Raw genomic sequence first — 16,129 nt, forward strand, 5'->3', positions numbered from 1 at the left:
TATGTTGCAGGCTTATGCTGAAATCATTTAAATTAATATTTTTAGTTAACAAACAGCAGTAAATACCTCAGAATGACAAAGCAAAAGCAGGATATCTGGAATTTTTGCAAATTTATTAAGACGAAAAACTGAAATGTCCTATTGAAACAAGTATTCAGACCCTTTGCTGTGACACTTGAAAGTTAGCTTACTTGCATCCCATTCTATATTCATTGTTGAGATGTTTCTACACCTTATTTGGAGTCCACCAGTGTTCATTTGATTAGATATGATTTGCAAATGTACACACCTGTCTGTTGAAGGTTCCATAGCTGACAATGTTTATTAGTGCAAAACCGAAGCTATGAGGTTGAAGGCATTGCCTGTAGAGTTTAGAGATAGGATTGTGTTGAGGCGCAGATCAGGGGAATGCCAAAAAATTCTTCAGCATTGAAAGTTCTCAGGAACACAGTGAGCTCTATAATTCTTAAATGGAAAAAGTTTGGAATAACCACAACCTTTTTTAGAGCTGACCACTCAACCACAGAACGTTTGTGGAGATGGGAGAACTGCCAAAAGGACGGCCACCACTGCGACAGTCTGATAATCTGGCAGACTGGACAGATTATACATGAAGGCCCAGTTGGAGCTTGTAAAATGTTTCCAAAAGGACTCTTGGACATTGAGAAATAAGATTCTTTGGTCTGAAGAAACCCAAATCTAACTGTTTAGCATCACTTCCAAGTGTCACATCTGGAGGAAACCAGGCACCACTCATCTCCTGAGCAATACTGTTCCAACATTAAAGCATGGTGGTGGCATCATCATTCTATGGGGTTATTTTTTGCGTCAGGAGCACGGAGATAAGTCAGGGTTGAGGAGCTAAATGGAGTAAAGAAAAGAGATATCCTTAAAGAAAACCAGCTCCAGAGCACTCTGGACCTCAGAGTGTTGAAGGTTCACCTTCCAACAGAACAATGACTGTAAAATCAAAACAAAGACAACACACGAGTGACTTAGGGACATCTCTGTGAATGTTCTTGAATGACCCATCCAGAACCCAGACTTGAATCCAATTGAACAAGTGTGGAGAGACCATAAAACAGCTGTCCACTGATCGTCTCCATCCAATCTAACGGACCTTGAGAGGATATGCAGAGAGAAATAGAAGAACCATTCCAGATTCAGGTGTCACTTGTTGCATCATACCTAACAAGACTGCTGGCCATAATCGTGCCAAAGGTGCTTCAACAAACTACCAAGGAAAGGGTCTGAATACTTCTGTCAACATAATTGTGTTAATAAATCTGCAGACATTTCTAGGACCTTGTTTTCGCTTTGTCACTCTGTGGTATGAAGTATTTATTGCTTGATAAGGTACAACATGAATTTAAACAATTTTAGAATAAGGCTCACGCTGCAAAATGTGTACAGTGAGTGGTGTAATCTATTCTTATATTATACCTTGTATGATGTAGTTTGTATTTTTGCATTATATTTCTGAGGTAGGTGTTCTGTCTTGTGTACTGTATTTACCCCATTTCTTCATGCTCATTGCACGTCCATCCTACCTGAATTGTCTTTCCCAAGATTTCTTCCAGTTTGTTTTTCCTTACAAGGGTTTTTTTGTTTGGGGGGATATTGCATTTTCTCTTGTCTTGTTAGGTAGCCAATGCTGGAGGGTGCTGTCAAAAACAAACCCATTAAAGCCCAATGAGGCAATCCTTGTGTGATTTTTTTTTTTTTTTTGGGCTGTACACGAAATAAATTGTTGTAAAAAGTGATGTGGTTGTGAATACTTTGTGAAGGTATTGTGTAATCACCTAAACACCAAAGCTTTGCACTCCAGGAGTGAATTGTTCACAGTACACACTAATACTGTATGCTTCACATTTCATGAGTTTGAATTTCCATTTGTGTAGTATACAATGCATATATTAGGTTGTTCTGTCACTTTAACGTTATGTGTAAGATTACCTAAAAAATGTATGTGTATGTATGTATGTATGTATATATGTGTGTGTATATGTGTATGTATATATTATATTATATTATATTATATTATAATATAATATAATATAATATAAATATAAATATAAATATATATATATATATTTATATATATATATATAATATACTTTTTTGCTCAAAATTAGTTAGTAAAATTACTCAACACCTTCACTCTATCCTCATTGTTCATACCCTCACTCCTAGAATAAGTCTAGTTTTTATTCTCCTTATTTTACCTAGTACTGGAATATATGTTTGTAAAATAGAGATCAAACATGCATGCACTATTTATAATAAGGTTCTACAAATGTGCAGAACAATTTACGCATAACTCATCTTGATTTCTAGTTGACGCTCCATGCTATGTAACCTGACATTGTATTAGCTTTGTGTGTTCTCTTTGTACACTATTTGGGTGACAGTAGTAATTCCACTGAAGCTCCCAGGTTATCTTAATATGGTATAACTTCAGGTTTCAGACTCCACTATTGTGTAGATAAACCTAATATACTTCCTTTGTGTAAAGGCTTACATTTAAATTATATACTTCATCTGGCTCATACAGTACAGTATTTGCCCAACTGAGAATTGTGCCCAGGTCTGTCTGTAAGAATATTAGGATAAGAATGTTCTGCCTAGTTTAGTGTCATCTGTAAGCTTAATGAGCTTTTTAGTTTTTTTTTATGTAGATCATTTACATACTGTAATTTAAAAAGGGCAGAGGTCTAAGCACTATTCCCTGTAGAATGCCGCTTTAACATCACCTAATTCACAAAACCTTTGCCACAACGTCACCTTTGCTTCGAGCGCTGAAGATGAAGCATTTCGCTCCCATTTCCACAATTGGCTAGCATTGCAAGTTCAAAATCTTGTAACCTTTAAAAGCTTTGTGAAAGTCAAGATAAACAAAATTATATGTGCCCCTCAAAACAAATGCATTTGATGGAACATAAACTTCTTGACTAAGCCTATGGTAACTGTTTGATAATACTTTTTGTTTTTTTTTAAGTAGATAATTTTCAATTTTGCATTTAATGATTGCTTCAGTTAACATCCCTACTATGAGTTTTAAGATGTTTAGCATAGAATTTGAGGGATTAACCAGATCACTTTGTGTATAGTGGGATAATATTTGCTAGATTCTAGTCTTTAGAAAGTTTCCCAGAATGTAATGATTTCTGAAAAATAAGTGTTAAGAGTTTATGTAATCTAAAACTTTCTTCAGCACTCTTGACTAAATGTTATCTGATACTTAATACTTTGTGCTTATTTCATTAATATTCCCTATAGTTACTAGACTGTCAGCTTCTTCACAGGTGAAGGTTTCAGAAGACTATGAATTTAGAGCTTCTGCTTCATTTACTGCATATTTTATTCCTCTTACTGTTTTTTTTTTTTAAATATCTTCTCTTTGACTGTTCCCTTGCTGCTTAAATATTGAAATAAGCTCTGGGGATTGACCTTTGCATTTTCAGTAATATTTTTGTGGAACTGCCTTTTTTCATTTTTAATTTCCCTTTTCACTTTTACTTTCATGTGCTCATAAACCCTACTGGTAACACTAGTGTTGTTTTACTTGTATTCATTATAAATCAATTTTTTCATCTGTAATTTCTTTCTTAATTCCATACTCACTCAAGGAAGATTGGCTCCCCTTATAAATTTTGGACAGAGCTTATTCAGCATTGTATATATGTAGATTTAAAATAACCTTGCTGCCCCGTAAACATCACCATATGTAGAATTTTGTCCTAATTTGTTCATTGACAGAATTTGCAAAACAAAGACGCAGATGAAGAGGTGCAAAGGAAGTTAAGGTGGCCCGGTATTACAACTTTTTTCATAGGCTTCAGGGATTCTAGTGTTTTAAATTTTTTATTCATTTTTGTCATCAATAATTACATCATCATATTCCCATCCCAGTGCTTTTGAATTTGGTTTTCCCCTGTTTACATTTGGGCAAACTTGATTTATGTTATTGTTATATGTTACATGTTTCACATTATTAGCTGCATTGGTGTAATGGGTTCTATAGTATAGACTATATAATTGTGTCTGAAATTTTAATTATCTTGTTGATTTGGTGGTCCTCTCTTGAAGTGATGCACACCACAGCGTGTAAAATCACACTGGCCATCACAGACTTGCGTATAGCCACATATTTTTATGTGGCTAAGTATAACATTAGTTTATTTGCTTCATTTGTAGTACACAGTAAAATTATGATAATTTAATTTTTTGACTTTTACTGATTTACATTTGCTGTTTTGCTGCTGGCTGGTAGTTTTAGAGTTATATTTTATATTTCTATCAATATTATTCTTTGAATCTTTACATTTTTGCCTTTTCTAAACTCTCCCATCCTTTTAATTTTAACAGTTCTTGACTAAGTCACTCATTTGATTTCTTATTATGTTGGTGCCCTTCATTTTTTTTTTAATGTAACACATTTTGACATCTGTTCACAAAGATGTCCTAGTGTCTCCCATAAACTTTTACCCATTTATCCTAATTTGAACTAAAAGTCAAAATTTCTAATCTCTGCACTCTTAAATGGAAAGCACACAGGACATGCAGTGACTTGCAGTACAGTTTTTCTACCCTTTCCTGTGTCATTTGTTCTGATGTGGAAAATGATGAGTAGATATGCTGTACTCCCAAGCTCTGGATAGGAACTTTTCCATATACCCAGTGATGTCTCACACTTCACTACCTTGAAGGCAGGACATTGTTTAGGACTAACTGTTACTGGAGCAAACCTGTTGTCATTCCTCCAGGTAACCAAGTCCCCTAATAACACTACTTCATCTGTTTTTGGAGATCGTTTATCTGCTGTGGCTCCTCATTCCTGTCAAAGCATTAGTGTTATCAGAGTTGCCATCCAGATTTACAACACTTTGAAACTGATTGGACACCCCTAAATGGGTCTTGATGCCCTTAGACAGTGTTCACCTCTTACTCATAACTTACCAGTGCATCTCTAAAGGCCAATTGGGATGGTTCCTTTCTTTATTGCAATGCACATTCGCTAACCCAGCAGCCCATGAACTTGAGGTTCTTCAGGAGCTAGAATCCTTAGCAGATGTACTGTAGGTTTCATGGAACCAAGCTTCTAAGAAGATCTACATTAGGTAAGACTTTGTATTGGCTTTATTTTTACAATTTGGTAAGGTGAAACTGAGTGACCCCCTTTTTTATTAAAGTAAATGTAATATAAAATAAACTGTTGTTTGAGTGTTATGGTTCTGTGCTGCTAATGAAACCTTATCTATGTATTAAAGACTGTAGGTGTTTATCGGCAGTGGATTACATTTAAGTTGACGCAGTTAGCACTTCCTATCATTGTTATTTTTGTCGCCTTGCATGCATTGAGCACCTGTAATGCTATTAGACAACTACTAAATAACTGTGAACGTATTTGTTATGTCCTTAGAGTCATTCATTGCAATACTGGAGTGACATCTGAACCAAACTTATTATCTAACAGTTCACCTTGGCCAGAAATCTTTGATCTCATGGTGGAGCCCAACCTGAACGTCTTTGATTCAGTTAAAGCTTTCATGCACAGAGTTTTAATAAGTACTTAAATCTGTAGAACCTTGAATGCTTTTAATATATCAGCTATCTGTATTTTTTCCACCACTGAATTTTCTTTAACTTTCCTTCTCTAGCAAAGCTCATCAGAGGGTTAAAAATGACTGTATGTTTAAATTTTGCACATTGCTTTTTTTTTAAATTGAAATTTTAATACATATTAAATTTCCACACCACTGATAGAACTTTTCAGCTAGTTCTAATAAGAAAGGTGCTCAATTTTGTGTGCGTGCACATAGTGTAACTGATTTGTGATTGAATTTCCCATGAAAGTTGCTATATGAAATATGACTTGTTCAGCCACAAAATAGCACTTAAAGCTGAAAATCATTGTGTGATTTGTGGCCACTGACATTTCCTGCTTGGCTAAGATCACCTTGTTAAAGTAAAAAAGATTTCCCTGAAGTTACAAAATTACATCCCTATGCATACCATAATTTGATCACTGCTGATCACTTTATTTAACAAAGGAAAGATACTGAGAATGCAGAGTTCAGTCTGTTGGAAACTGAAAGCAGTTTTCATCAGTGTTTTATGCAATATTACACTTGCTGTTTCTTCAAGTAGATAAGATCTAAATAACCTGCCCCAAGAGATTCCATTTTTATTTCATGACTCCTACGCTTTCTTGAAAATATTTGAAATTGCAGAATTAATTCCAGGCCCAGAAATGTCATAGAAATTGTGAAAATGAATAAATAACATGAAAAAATAATGAGAAACAGTAAAAAGTACATGCAGTATGTTGCTGTCCACCGTATCATTTTCTGTACTTTTATTGTTTATTTCAAGTGTGTTGCTTCATGAAATATTTGGCACAATGAAAACCTAAGAGTTTGTTTATTTACTTTGAAAGACAAAACATAATGAAACTTTCAACTTTAATGAAAGTTGTAATTTCAGAAGCCCCATTTTATTTTACGTGTGACTTCTGTGACTTCTCCTGTGCCTGCTTTTGTGTAGATATTTACATTTTTGATAATGGAATTCTGCCATACGAATTTTACCTTTGATACCAGACTAACAAATTTATCACACAAGATATTTCTGTTACTGTAACAATCTCAATCCCTCAAAGTGTTTTCTGGCTCTCCTTAGAGCTCAACAATGAAGCTGAAATCCATTTTGCATTTTGATTGAACCTTAGATTCTTTCTCAGTATAGTTTGGCTTCTTTATAGGATCCATAGTGTAATTTATCCCACAGTCAATAATTTACATTTTAGTGATTTCTGGTAATTGTATAGCATATAGAAACTGACTGTTTACCTTTGATAGATTTGAACATTTCCTATTGCAGCTAAGTTATTATGAACAAACAAACATGCAAATTGCATTGTTTCTATAACTTAGGTACATATAATGCTTTAGAAAGTCTGTACTTTCAGACAAAGTGAAGAGATTCTAAAGCCTATATGCCAATCTGTGCAAAAGTTAACTTTTATTGCTTTTGGTGGCCTTTGTTAATGTAGGTGAGATTCAAATCCAAGCCTGGATTATCTGTGTAAAGCCTGCCTTTTTTGCTTTGTGTATGTAAATCTGGATTAGGTTGGTTCACAAATGGAGAGATAGAAAGAAAAAAACATTTCTGGTTGAATACTGGGCTGAAATGTCATCCAACATCTGTGCTTTCAAATGGGCTAATAAGACAAGGCCTCCTTGTGGTGCCTGTACATCCCTGTAATAAGAAATGCATTTATTGATATAATGCAGTCAAGGGAAAATATGAAGTAAAAAGTCAATGATAAAATAAACCATGTTACATATCCAAGCCTTCATGCTTAACTGCTTGATCAAATGTGTACCAGGTCTTCTGGCTTACCCTCTTGCCCATGTCTCTTCTAGCACCAAATATTATGGTGGTCTTCCTCCCATTCCCTTCTCTTCCTCCTTTCCTCTTAAGCCACATTGGTCTTTTTTCCATCTGCCCCTTATCCATCACCCTAAATTCTCTCCTGTTTTATTCTTTTTCAAAACAAGCCAAACACAATTTAGTCAAAGAATATCATCAATATTATATTTCAAACTGAATGTTAAAAATAAATATTATATGAAGACCCCAACCCTGTCTTGTTTTAGATAGCTATGTGTAGAAGGAGCTCATTATGAGAGAGTTCCTCATTTATATTAAAGCATTTAAAGAAATGCAGAGCTGAGCTAGAGGCATAACTGGTTTATTTTAAAACAGCATTGATGAACACATGCCAAATTCTAAGCAAACTTGGAACTATTCCTTTTTAAAAAAAAAATGATTTTGTTGGAATTTTTAGTATTACATAATGTAAGACATTGCTTTCACATTAAGTTGTGGATTTGCGTTCGGATTCTTACAGATGAGTAAAACAAGTCAACATATAATAATTTTTGTTGCATATCTTATCTCATATGCAGATACTCCAAATAGTGGTGTTAAATGATTACCAGTAATCTTAAAATTCATACCATCAGACCAATAAACACATTTTCTCACCAAAATAATCTTGAATGTGGAGCGTGTGGAAAAAGTTAGCTTATTGTCTTTGATAGATTTTAACTGATGCTTCTTGTCTCTGATAGATTTTAGCTAATTGTAGTTGCAATGCAGTGTACAATTTTAAACTATTTTAAAATTTAAACACTTTTCTCAGGCACAGACTCCAGTCATCTCTGATTTGAGGTTACTTTAAATTACCTCCTGGTATCACTTTGACTGTTAAATCACTTCCCAGTTCCTGAATGGCCTTAACATGGCTAAATAAACACCAGTCTAGAGATACCTCTAGAACATTTGATATCTATTAGAGGTTTGAGTCTTTGAGGCAGTTTGGGACTTGCTCTCCTTTAAAGAGACATTGTGATCCATGCATCCTCTGTGTCTTGAGGATTTCCAGATCTCCATGTTTCCTTCCACTCCTTTATGGAGGCAAATTAATATCTCACTTAACAAGGTAAACTCATCACTGCCTCCAAATGGCCAGGTAGTTTTGCAACTTCTTGCCAGCCCATATGCACTGAGGATCAAGCAACCCGGCATTTACTGCAATGCCTGCCCTCTAGTCTCCTTGGGAAATAATGCATATTTCTATCCAGGAGAATCCCCTTTTGACTTCTCTTGTTACTAAACATTTTGGAATTGGTGTGTCATTTCAACCTGTGAAATGAAAAGTGGTGCAAAATACTCATGTTTAATTTGTTAGTAGTATCTGCATTGCTAGAGGTGAATATTGCAAATTCCCAGTTATTTTCTAGTAGTTGCATTTATATATTATTATACACTCTGTCAGAAACTAAAACAAAACAAAAAGCAGACACTAGTGTAACCTGCATAAAAAAAAAAAAAAATTAAATGCAGTACAAGGAGGAGTCAACTGATATTTCTTATTTTATTGTGCGAAGAGGTCAACTGAACACTTTTTCAAGGAGTAAATTAAAGGGTGACATTTTGGTGTTTGTGGGTGGTATATACGCACTACCAGTCGTATCAGACATTTTTGAGATTTAGAATTGAGTTATTCTTTTTTTTTTAAATTACAGTGTTTAGAATTGTTACTTTTTTAATGTTATTTTCTTCTGTAAAAATAAATGTAGCCAGCGATTACTGTATTTAAGGCTATAATTCCTCCTTCTGTCATGTTTACAATATACATTTCCTATTAAAAGTTTTTCATATTTTATTATTATACAACATTTAATCACAGTGGGATTAATTCGAATTTTTGGACACTGACCAACAGAAAAAAAGTGAAAACAGATCTTGGCAAAGTGGATTAAATTATTGACAACTAGAAAGCACAAAATAATTGATTCCAAAATTATTCAGCCCCTTCAAGTCTGTATTTATTAGATGTACCTTTGGCAGCCTTGCGCCTGTGTCCTCCTCCGTTTCTATCAGCTTTTCACATTTGAAGTCTTTAATTTTTCCCTATTCTTCTTGTTCTGTCAGGTCACATTGGAATGGTGAGTGAACAGCTTTTTTCAATCTCATTGAGATCTAGACTCTGACTAGGCCTCTCCAGGATATTAACATTGGTGTTTTTAATACATTCCAGTGTTCTTTTGGCTTTGTGCTTGGGGATTTTGCCCTGCTCCTCCCAAGTTTCAGGTTTCTTGCAGAATTCTTCTGATTTTTCTCCAGGATTCCCCTGTGTTTTGCAGCATTCATTTTATCCTCAAACCTCACAAGCCTTGCACAGCATGATTCTGCCACCTTCATGCTTTGTGTTTAGGATGGTGTGTTTTGGATAATGTGCAGTGTTTCACTTAAACCAAACATGTTTAGTTTGAAAGTCAGAAACGTCAATATTGGTCTCATCAGACAACAGATCCTACCTCCAGCTGGCTCCTCTCTCTCTCTTTTTATTTTAGGGTGGCTTTCTCTTTGTAATGCTTCCATAAAACTGTAACTGTTGAAACACCCAGGTAACAGTTGTTGTACGCACAGTCTCTCCAACCTCAGCCACTGCAGCGAGTATCTCTTTTCAGAATTCTGTTCTTCATGTCTAGAGTAGGTAACCATACTGATTCAGAAAAAATTGGAGCATTTATTCTGCAATCAGTTGATATACCTTGACTAATATTGAACTAATTATGTGACTTCTAAAACCAATTGGCTGCACCAGTGATGATGTAGGTGTATCATATTAAAGGGGTGAATACTTATTTGATCAACTGTTTTATGTTTTATTTGGTAATTAAAGATTATTTTCCTGTTGATCAGTATCAACAAACGAATCCTCTTCAGTTCAATGCTGTATAACAATAAAATGAAACATCCAAGGGGGTGAATACTTCTTGTATTGGCACTATAGAAATCAAAATTACGGTGGCACATTGGTTAGCACTATTGTCACACAAGTGCAATGTCATGAGTTTGAATATCACAATTGGTCACTTTTTGTATATATTTTGCCTGGTCTGCATGCATTTTTTTTCTCCCACAGCCTAAAAACACATGATAACTTGTGATAGTAATACAGTAGTTCCTTTAGGGGTCTGTGTGTATGTGAGTTGTTCCTTCAGTGGTTCTTGACTTTTGTCCAATGCTTGTGAGAGGCTATGACACCCTCAAAACTAGAGTTGGATTAAGCATGTTTGAGAATGTTTTCTTAATTATAACAGCACTATAGAACTATTCTGAGTCCGAAGTGTCATTCAGTATTAACCATCCTGCAAAAATGTTCTATTCATTTTTTTTTTAGAAAGTGAATCCAAAGAATGTACGAATGAGGAGGTTTCAAATTGGAGGGTCAAATCGACAGTAAATATGATAGTAATGGATGATGATAGCAGCACCTCTGTTGTAAATGAAGAAGCAGAAAGGGTCAGCAGTGAGACTGAAAAGAATGCCAATGTGAAACATGAAGATACATCTGTCAAAGCAAATTTTTCCTGCAAATGGTGTAAAAAAAACTTTGAGTTCAAATGTCGCATGGAGGTGCATCAGAAACGCTGCCGCTTGGCTAATTTAACGCCAGCAGAGTGCCCAGAGTGTGGGGAAGTAGTGGCCTCTGCCAAAGCCCTCCAGGTGCACAATACAAAATTCCACACAGATATGCCTAAAAAGAAGAAGCATTCTTCAGTGGCCTGTGATATCTGTGGAAAGACCTTTGCACATCAGTCAGGTAAAAAAGTGCATTAAAATGATTATCAAATGTTATTACCATTTTGTTTTAAATGCTTGATGATTCTTAAACGCTGAGTTTGCACTACATATTGTTTTTTTAGCTATGATTTGCCTGCTCTTTAAAGTTTCTTCTTTATTTCAGTTTAATTGCAGGAAAATGTGATAGAATCAGATATGAAGTATATGCTTCAAAGTGTCCTCCGAGATTTTCTAAATGTGTCTGTGCTGTGAATATTTGGTAATAACTTAAGTTCTGTTCATATGAAACCTATACTATTGCAAGTACAATGTAACAATGCTTGCTTAATGTACCTCACCTAAAATTAATCTGACCCAATTCATATGCCATTTTTGACAAAGAACATTTTTTTATTCACTTTTATGTAAACATGAAATTCATTCCTTGAACTCCTTATTCCTCCTTTTTATGTGGATCTTTATTCAGAAAATTTTCTGATTCTTAGCTTTGTGTGAGGCTGCTCAGACCATATCTTGAAAATAATATTCAGTTGATAACACAGTTCAGTAAGGTAAATAAAAAATATGATAAACACAGTAATATTAATATGTACAGTTTAGTTAACATGCAAATGCAGTGACAAATGCAACACTGCATGCATCAAACAACACAGACATAATGACATAGAAAGGAACCTCTGCTTTCTGGGTTTGCGTGAGCTCAGATCAGTGTATCAAGAGATGCAATCAGTGTTGTGTCAAATTCAGGACATTTGTTGATTGCCACTGATTTTTTCCTGTAGCTACAGCTGATATAAGGCATTATGGCCCATATATATTGTGGCCACTAGGGGGTGCTCCAGCTTTCCAGACACCCACCACAACAGATACAGGCACAAGTCCAGCAACACATAAGGCTTTATTCTTCTACTGGGGAAACTTTTTTTCTCTTTGTTCCCCACACAGCACCAAAGCAGAGTACAGCAAGCACAGTCAAATAAAACAGCACTTTGTCTTCTTTCTCTCTCTCTCTCTCTCTCTCTCTGTCTTCATTCGCCTCCACTCCGCCTTCGGCTAGCTTCATCCTCCTCCTTACAACTGTGGCTCCCTGAATGAAGGCAGGAATCTCCTTTTATGTTGCACCTGGGTGTACTTCAAGTGGCTTGTTATCGAGATTTGGAAGCACTCCCAAGTGTGGTGAAAACCCCACAAAGTAGGGCTCTGCAGCTTTACATGGGCCCCCTGGTGGTGATCACGGACCCCTACAGAGCTGAGCTTTCAAGCTCCAAGCCCGTGGCACTGTCACTGTTGTGCAAGCTCTCTCCCAACCTGGTCTTTTCATCATGAGGGCATCCAGGCCGGGTAATAGCCCCGACTGTCCATCACACTATTTGTATAAGGTTTCAAGAATACAGTTTTAAGAAAGACTGCTTTTAAAGACACTTGTGAACTCCTTGCCCTGCCTCTGTGATTCAAGATAAATCTTACTTTTCTTTACTGATTTTTTTCCAAGTTTATGCTTTAAATATATGTTGTCTAATTGTTACAATGATCCTAAACTATATTTTAAGGAATGGTGGTCACTTCCCACTGCATTTGCCTTAGTTTGGCATTGTCTAGTTATCAAAGATGGCATACTTAAAAACCTATGTAATGAACCTTGGCATGTTTTATTTCATTTTAAGGTTTAAGCTTGTTGTACATTGATGCAGATATAAATATTTTCATTATTAGAGCATAAATCCTAGCTTTCATGTTTTATTGTTTTTTTTAATGGCAGCAAGGGCAGGGCTAGAAATTTTTACTGCTAGAAATGAGCTAAATTTCTGTTGCTTAAATTTTGTGGTGTTTATTTCTTTTGGCAGGTATGCTATACCACAAACGTTCTGACCACTATGATGAAAAGCCTTTCTCCTGTGAAGAATGTGGAGCAAAGTTTGCTGCCAACTCCACACTTAAGAACCATAAGAGGCTTCATACTGGGGAAAGGCCGTTCCTCTGCAAACACTGTGATATGTCATTCACACAGGCTGCTGCCTTGGCGTATCACACTAAGAAGAAACATTCTGAAGGTACGTAGACAGGAACTTATGGAAAGATATGTTAATTAAAAAAGATCCATGATATGGCTGTAAATTACACTAAAGGTTAGCCTGGTGTAATATGTGCTGCTATCTATAAAAATTCAACTGAACATTGCTTTAATGGAAGGAATGAACACCAATGTTAGTCTGTCTAATGTACCAATGTTTGTGCCTATTTTTACATTTTTTGAAGTGGGGATCTGAGTCTGGTGGTTCATTATTGAAGTAACTCAGCTGTTATTCTTGATATGCAGAGTTAAGAGCGATTTCATTAAATAAATCAATGAGTACATATTTATGTTATACAGTGCTTGTTTTCGTGCATACTATCAGAAGATGCTTTGAAAATGAAATAATGTGAACAGTAATTATAGATGGCACAGTAAACTGAGTTGAGTAAGTAAATTAGAAGGTCAAGGATAAAATGTCATAAGAAAATGTCATATCAGAAGCTGACACTGCAGTTTCAAAATTCAACTTTGAAATGTGCTTTATACAGCAGAAATTAGTAAATTATGAAAAAGGAAATGGTTACTCAAAATGCCTTCTTCTTTGGGTGTTATGACAAAAAAGGCCATTTTTTCTGTCATTCTTTAACCGAGTGCTTGTGTGTAAGTAAGATGCATTTAAATCACTGGGTCAACATAGTGTTCCTCCAATACATGCTCAGGGTTTGCAGAAAATATACCCTAACAGGGATTATTTGCCAAGTCTGGTGTCTACAACAATAAACTGTATCAATATGTACACAGTAGAGCTTCAACAGCTAATCAACATTATTGATAATAATTGATTATTAAAAATGTTGGTAAGGATCACTTTTATCAATTGGTTGATTACATCATTAGGTTTAATAAATTGTGGCGCATGATTGCGTCACTACTTCTCTCAACTGTGAACCCATTGTAAAAAGGGGAACGGTAAGCAAGTGGCAGAAAAGACGGTGCGACCTAAGACTCTCAAGGATTGGGAACACTTTACTCTGAACGCAGGAAAAAAGAAAGATGTGTAGGTCTGATTTCGTGTGGCACAACAGGATATCAGAGATGCATAAACATTTGAACAGGAAACCTACTGTTACAGGCTCTGTGGAGGAGTAAGTCTTGCCGTCATCCCAGTCATATGAATGTCACATCAGCGTTATGTGATACAGATATGTGAATGCAATGTTCGCTAGGCTAGGCATAATGATATGTCTTTCGGTTTGAAATAAGGAATAACTAGAATCATAGTTCCAGCCCTCTACAATGCACTAGCAATTAAAAAGCTCACACATGCAACAGAGTTTTATGATAAGTGACTAAAAAAATATGTGCCATTAGTGACTAGCTAGTACACATTCAGCTTTTAACTTTCCATATTTGGGTGATTTTTGTGCCACGGTCACTTTGCTAAATTGTGGTGCTGCATTACAAGTTTGCATTCATGTATAATATTAGCGTGTGTGTCCAAAAAAAAATAAACAATTAACAAGAACAACCCCCTCAAATACACAAAAGAATAAAAAGGGAAGAAAATGTCTGACTTGGCTAAAGGTAGGTCACTGTCAAGGTGATGCTTTGTAAAGGCTGAAGAATTCATTGGCTAAAAGTACTAAATGATAGTGTTGTAGAGAGAGGATGTGCAGCATTGAATAACAAAAATAACTACACATTTGTCATCAAGTTACATAATGACCCTGTTTGTTTGAATCAGTCCTTACCTTAATGTACTAATCTGTTTTATCCAATCTTGGGTCTTCCAAACTTCAGCTTATTCTGGCAGCAATGGTCGCTAAACAGGAAACACAAGTCTATCACGGCACACTAAATTACTCACTCCCACCAAGTCAAATTAGAATAACCAGTTAACCTAATCTGGGATATGAACAGGAAAATCTGAGTATTCTGTGAAACGCACATAAACACAGTTTTCACATAATCTAAAACTTTATTTCCCACCCCCATTTTCTTTTATTTTAATATGAAAGAATACATTTTTTCAGGTTTAAATCAAGTAATACCTGACACATGATGAACACTGCTTAACTGCCAAAACTAGAAATTTTTATTGTGTTATCTAGCGCATGAGCGATGAAATTATTCTTTTTTGCATAATGCATTTGATATTTTTTTTGTTTATACTTATGTTAATGCTGTATTTGTAGTTGGCCTACTTTAGAAAGGTTTAGCAATTAAAGTATACTTTTTTTTTAATCAACTAATTTGTTCCTTGGCATTGTTTACTGGCTCTAAGCCCTGAACAGCAGGTGCCGAACCACACCGCCTCTTCTAAATTGAAATATTTTGTGGCTGCAGACTGGGGTGCTGTCCCATTGTTGTCTTGAACATGTAGGTCCTTCCATATTTAAGATCTGTCACCCAGTTAAGGAATGCAGGCAGGCAGCCTGGTAGAAGAGAGGGAGTAAGAGACTTGCCCCCTTTATTGTTAAGATCCAAGACGGATCTGTTGGCTGTAGAGGTTTCTCCTGCCGAATTATGCTATTTCTGAACACATTCTGTGTGGAAGAGTATGCTTGGTTTACTTTTTATGCCTGCTTCAAGAGAATTTGCTTGTTTTTCCAGTTTTTCAGTGTGGAAATGTGTTATTTGTTTAACATAATGTCTGACTTATTTAAAATAAGTCAATTTGCTTAAAAGAAGTCTCGGTTGTTAACATTTTGGGAAGGCTTCTCCATAATATAACAAAATAATCTCTCTTTCGCAAAAAATGATGAAAATGGAACTGTAATTTTTTTTAAGACTTCTTTGGTGCAGCTGGAATAGGCTTCAGTCTCCCATGGCCTTGAAGTGGTTTGATAGGTTTGAAAACGTATGAGTATTTTATGGAAAAGATGAACATGGGTGAACCTCTTTATTTTATGAATCAATTTAGATTACATTTGTATAATGTAACATCTTTCA

General features: G+C 35.5%; 1 protein-coding gene across 1 annotated transcript in view; it reads left to right on the forward strand.

Annotated features, from left to right (window-relative positions):
- Positions 1 to 16,129, forward strand: part of zbtb40 (zinc finger and BTB domain containing 40) — a 95,620-nt gene that overhangs the window by 48,540 nt on the left and 30,951 nt on the right. The window contains exons 12-13 of the mRNA XM_039754923.1: positions 10,760 to 11,182; positions 13,008 to 13,214. Coding sequence (XP_039610857.1) covers positions 10,760 to 11,182; positions 13,008 to 13,214 — 630 coding nt within the window. The remainder of the gene's footprint in view (positions 1 to 10,759; positions 11,183 to 13,007; positions 13,215 to 16,129) is intronic.

Source organism: Polypterus senegalus, chromosome 6 (genome assembly GCF_016835505.1).
Source record: "Polypterus senegalus isolate Bchr_013 chromosome 6, ASM1683550v1, whole genome shotgun sequence".
Lineage (NCBI taxonomy): Eukaryota > Metazoa > Chordata > Cladistia > Polypteriformes > Polypteridae > Polypterus > Polypterus senegalus.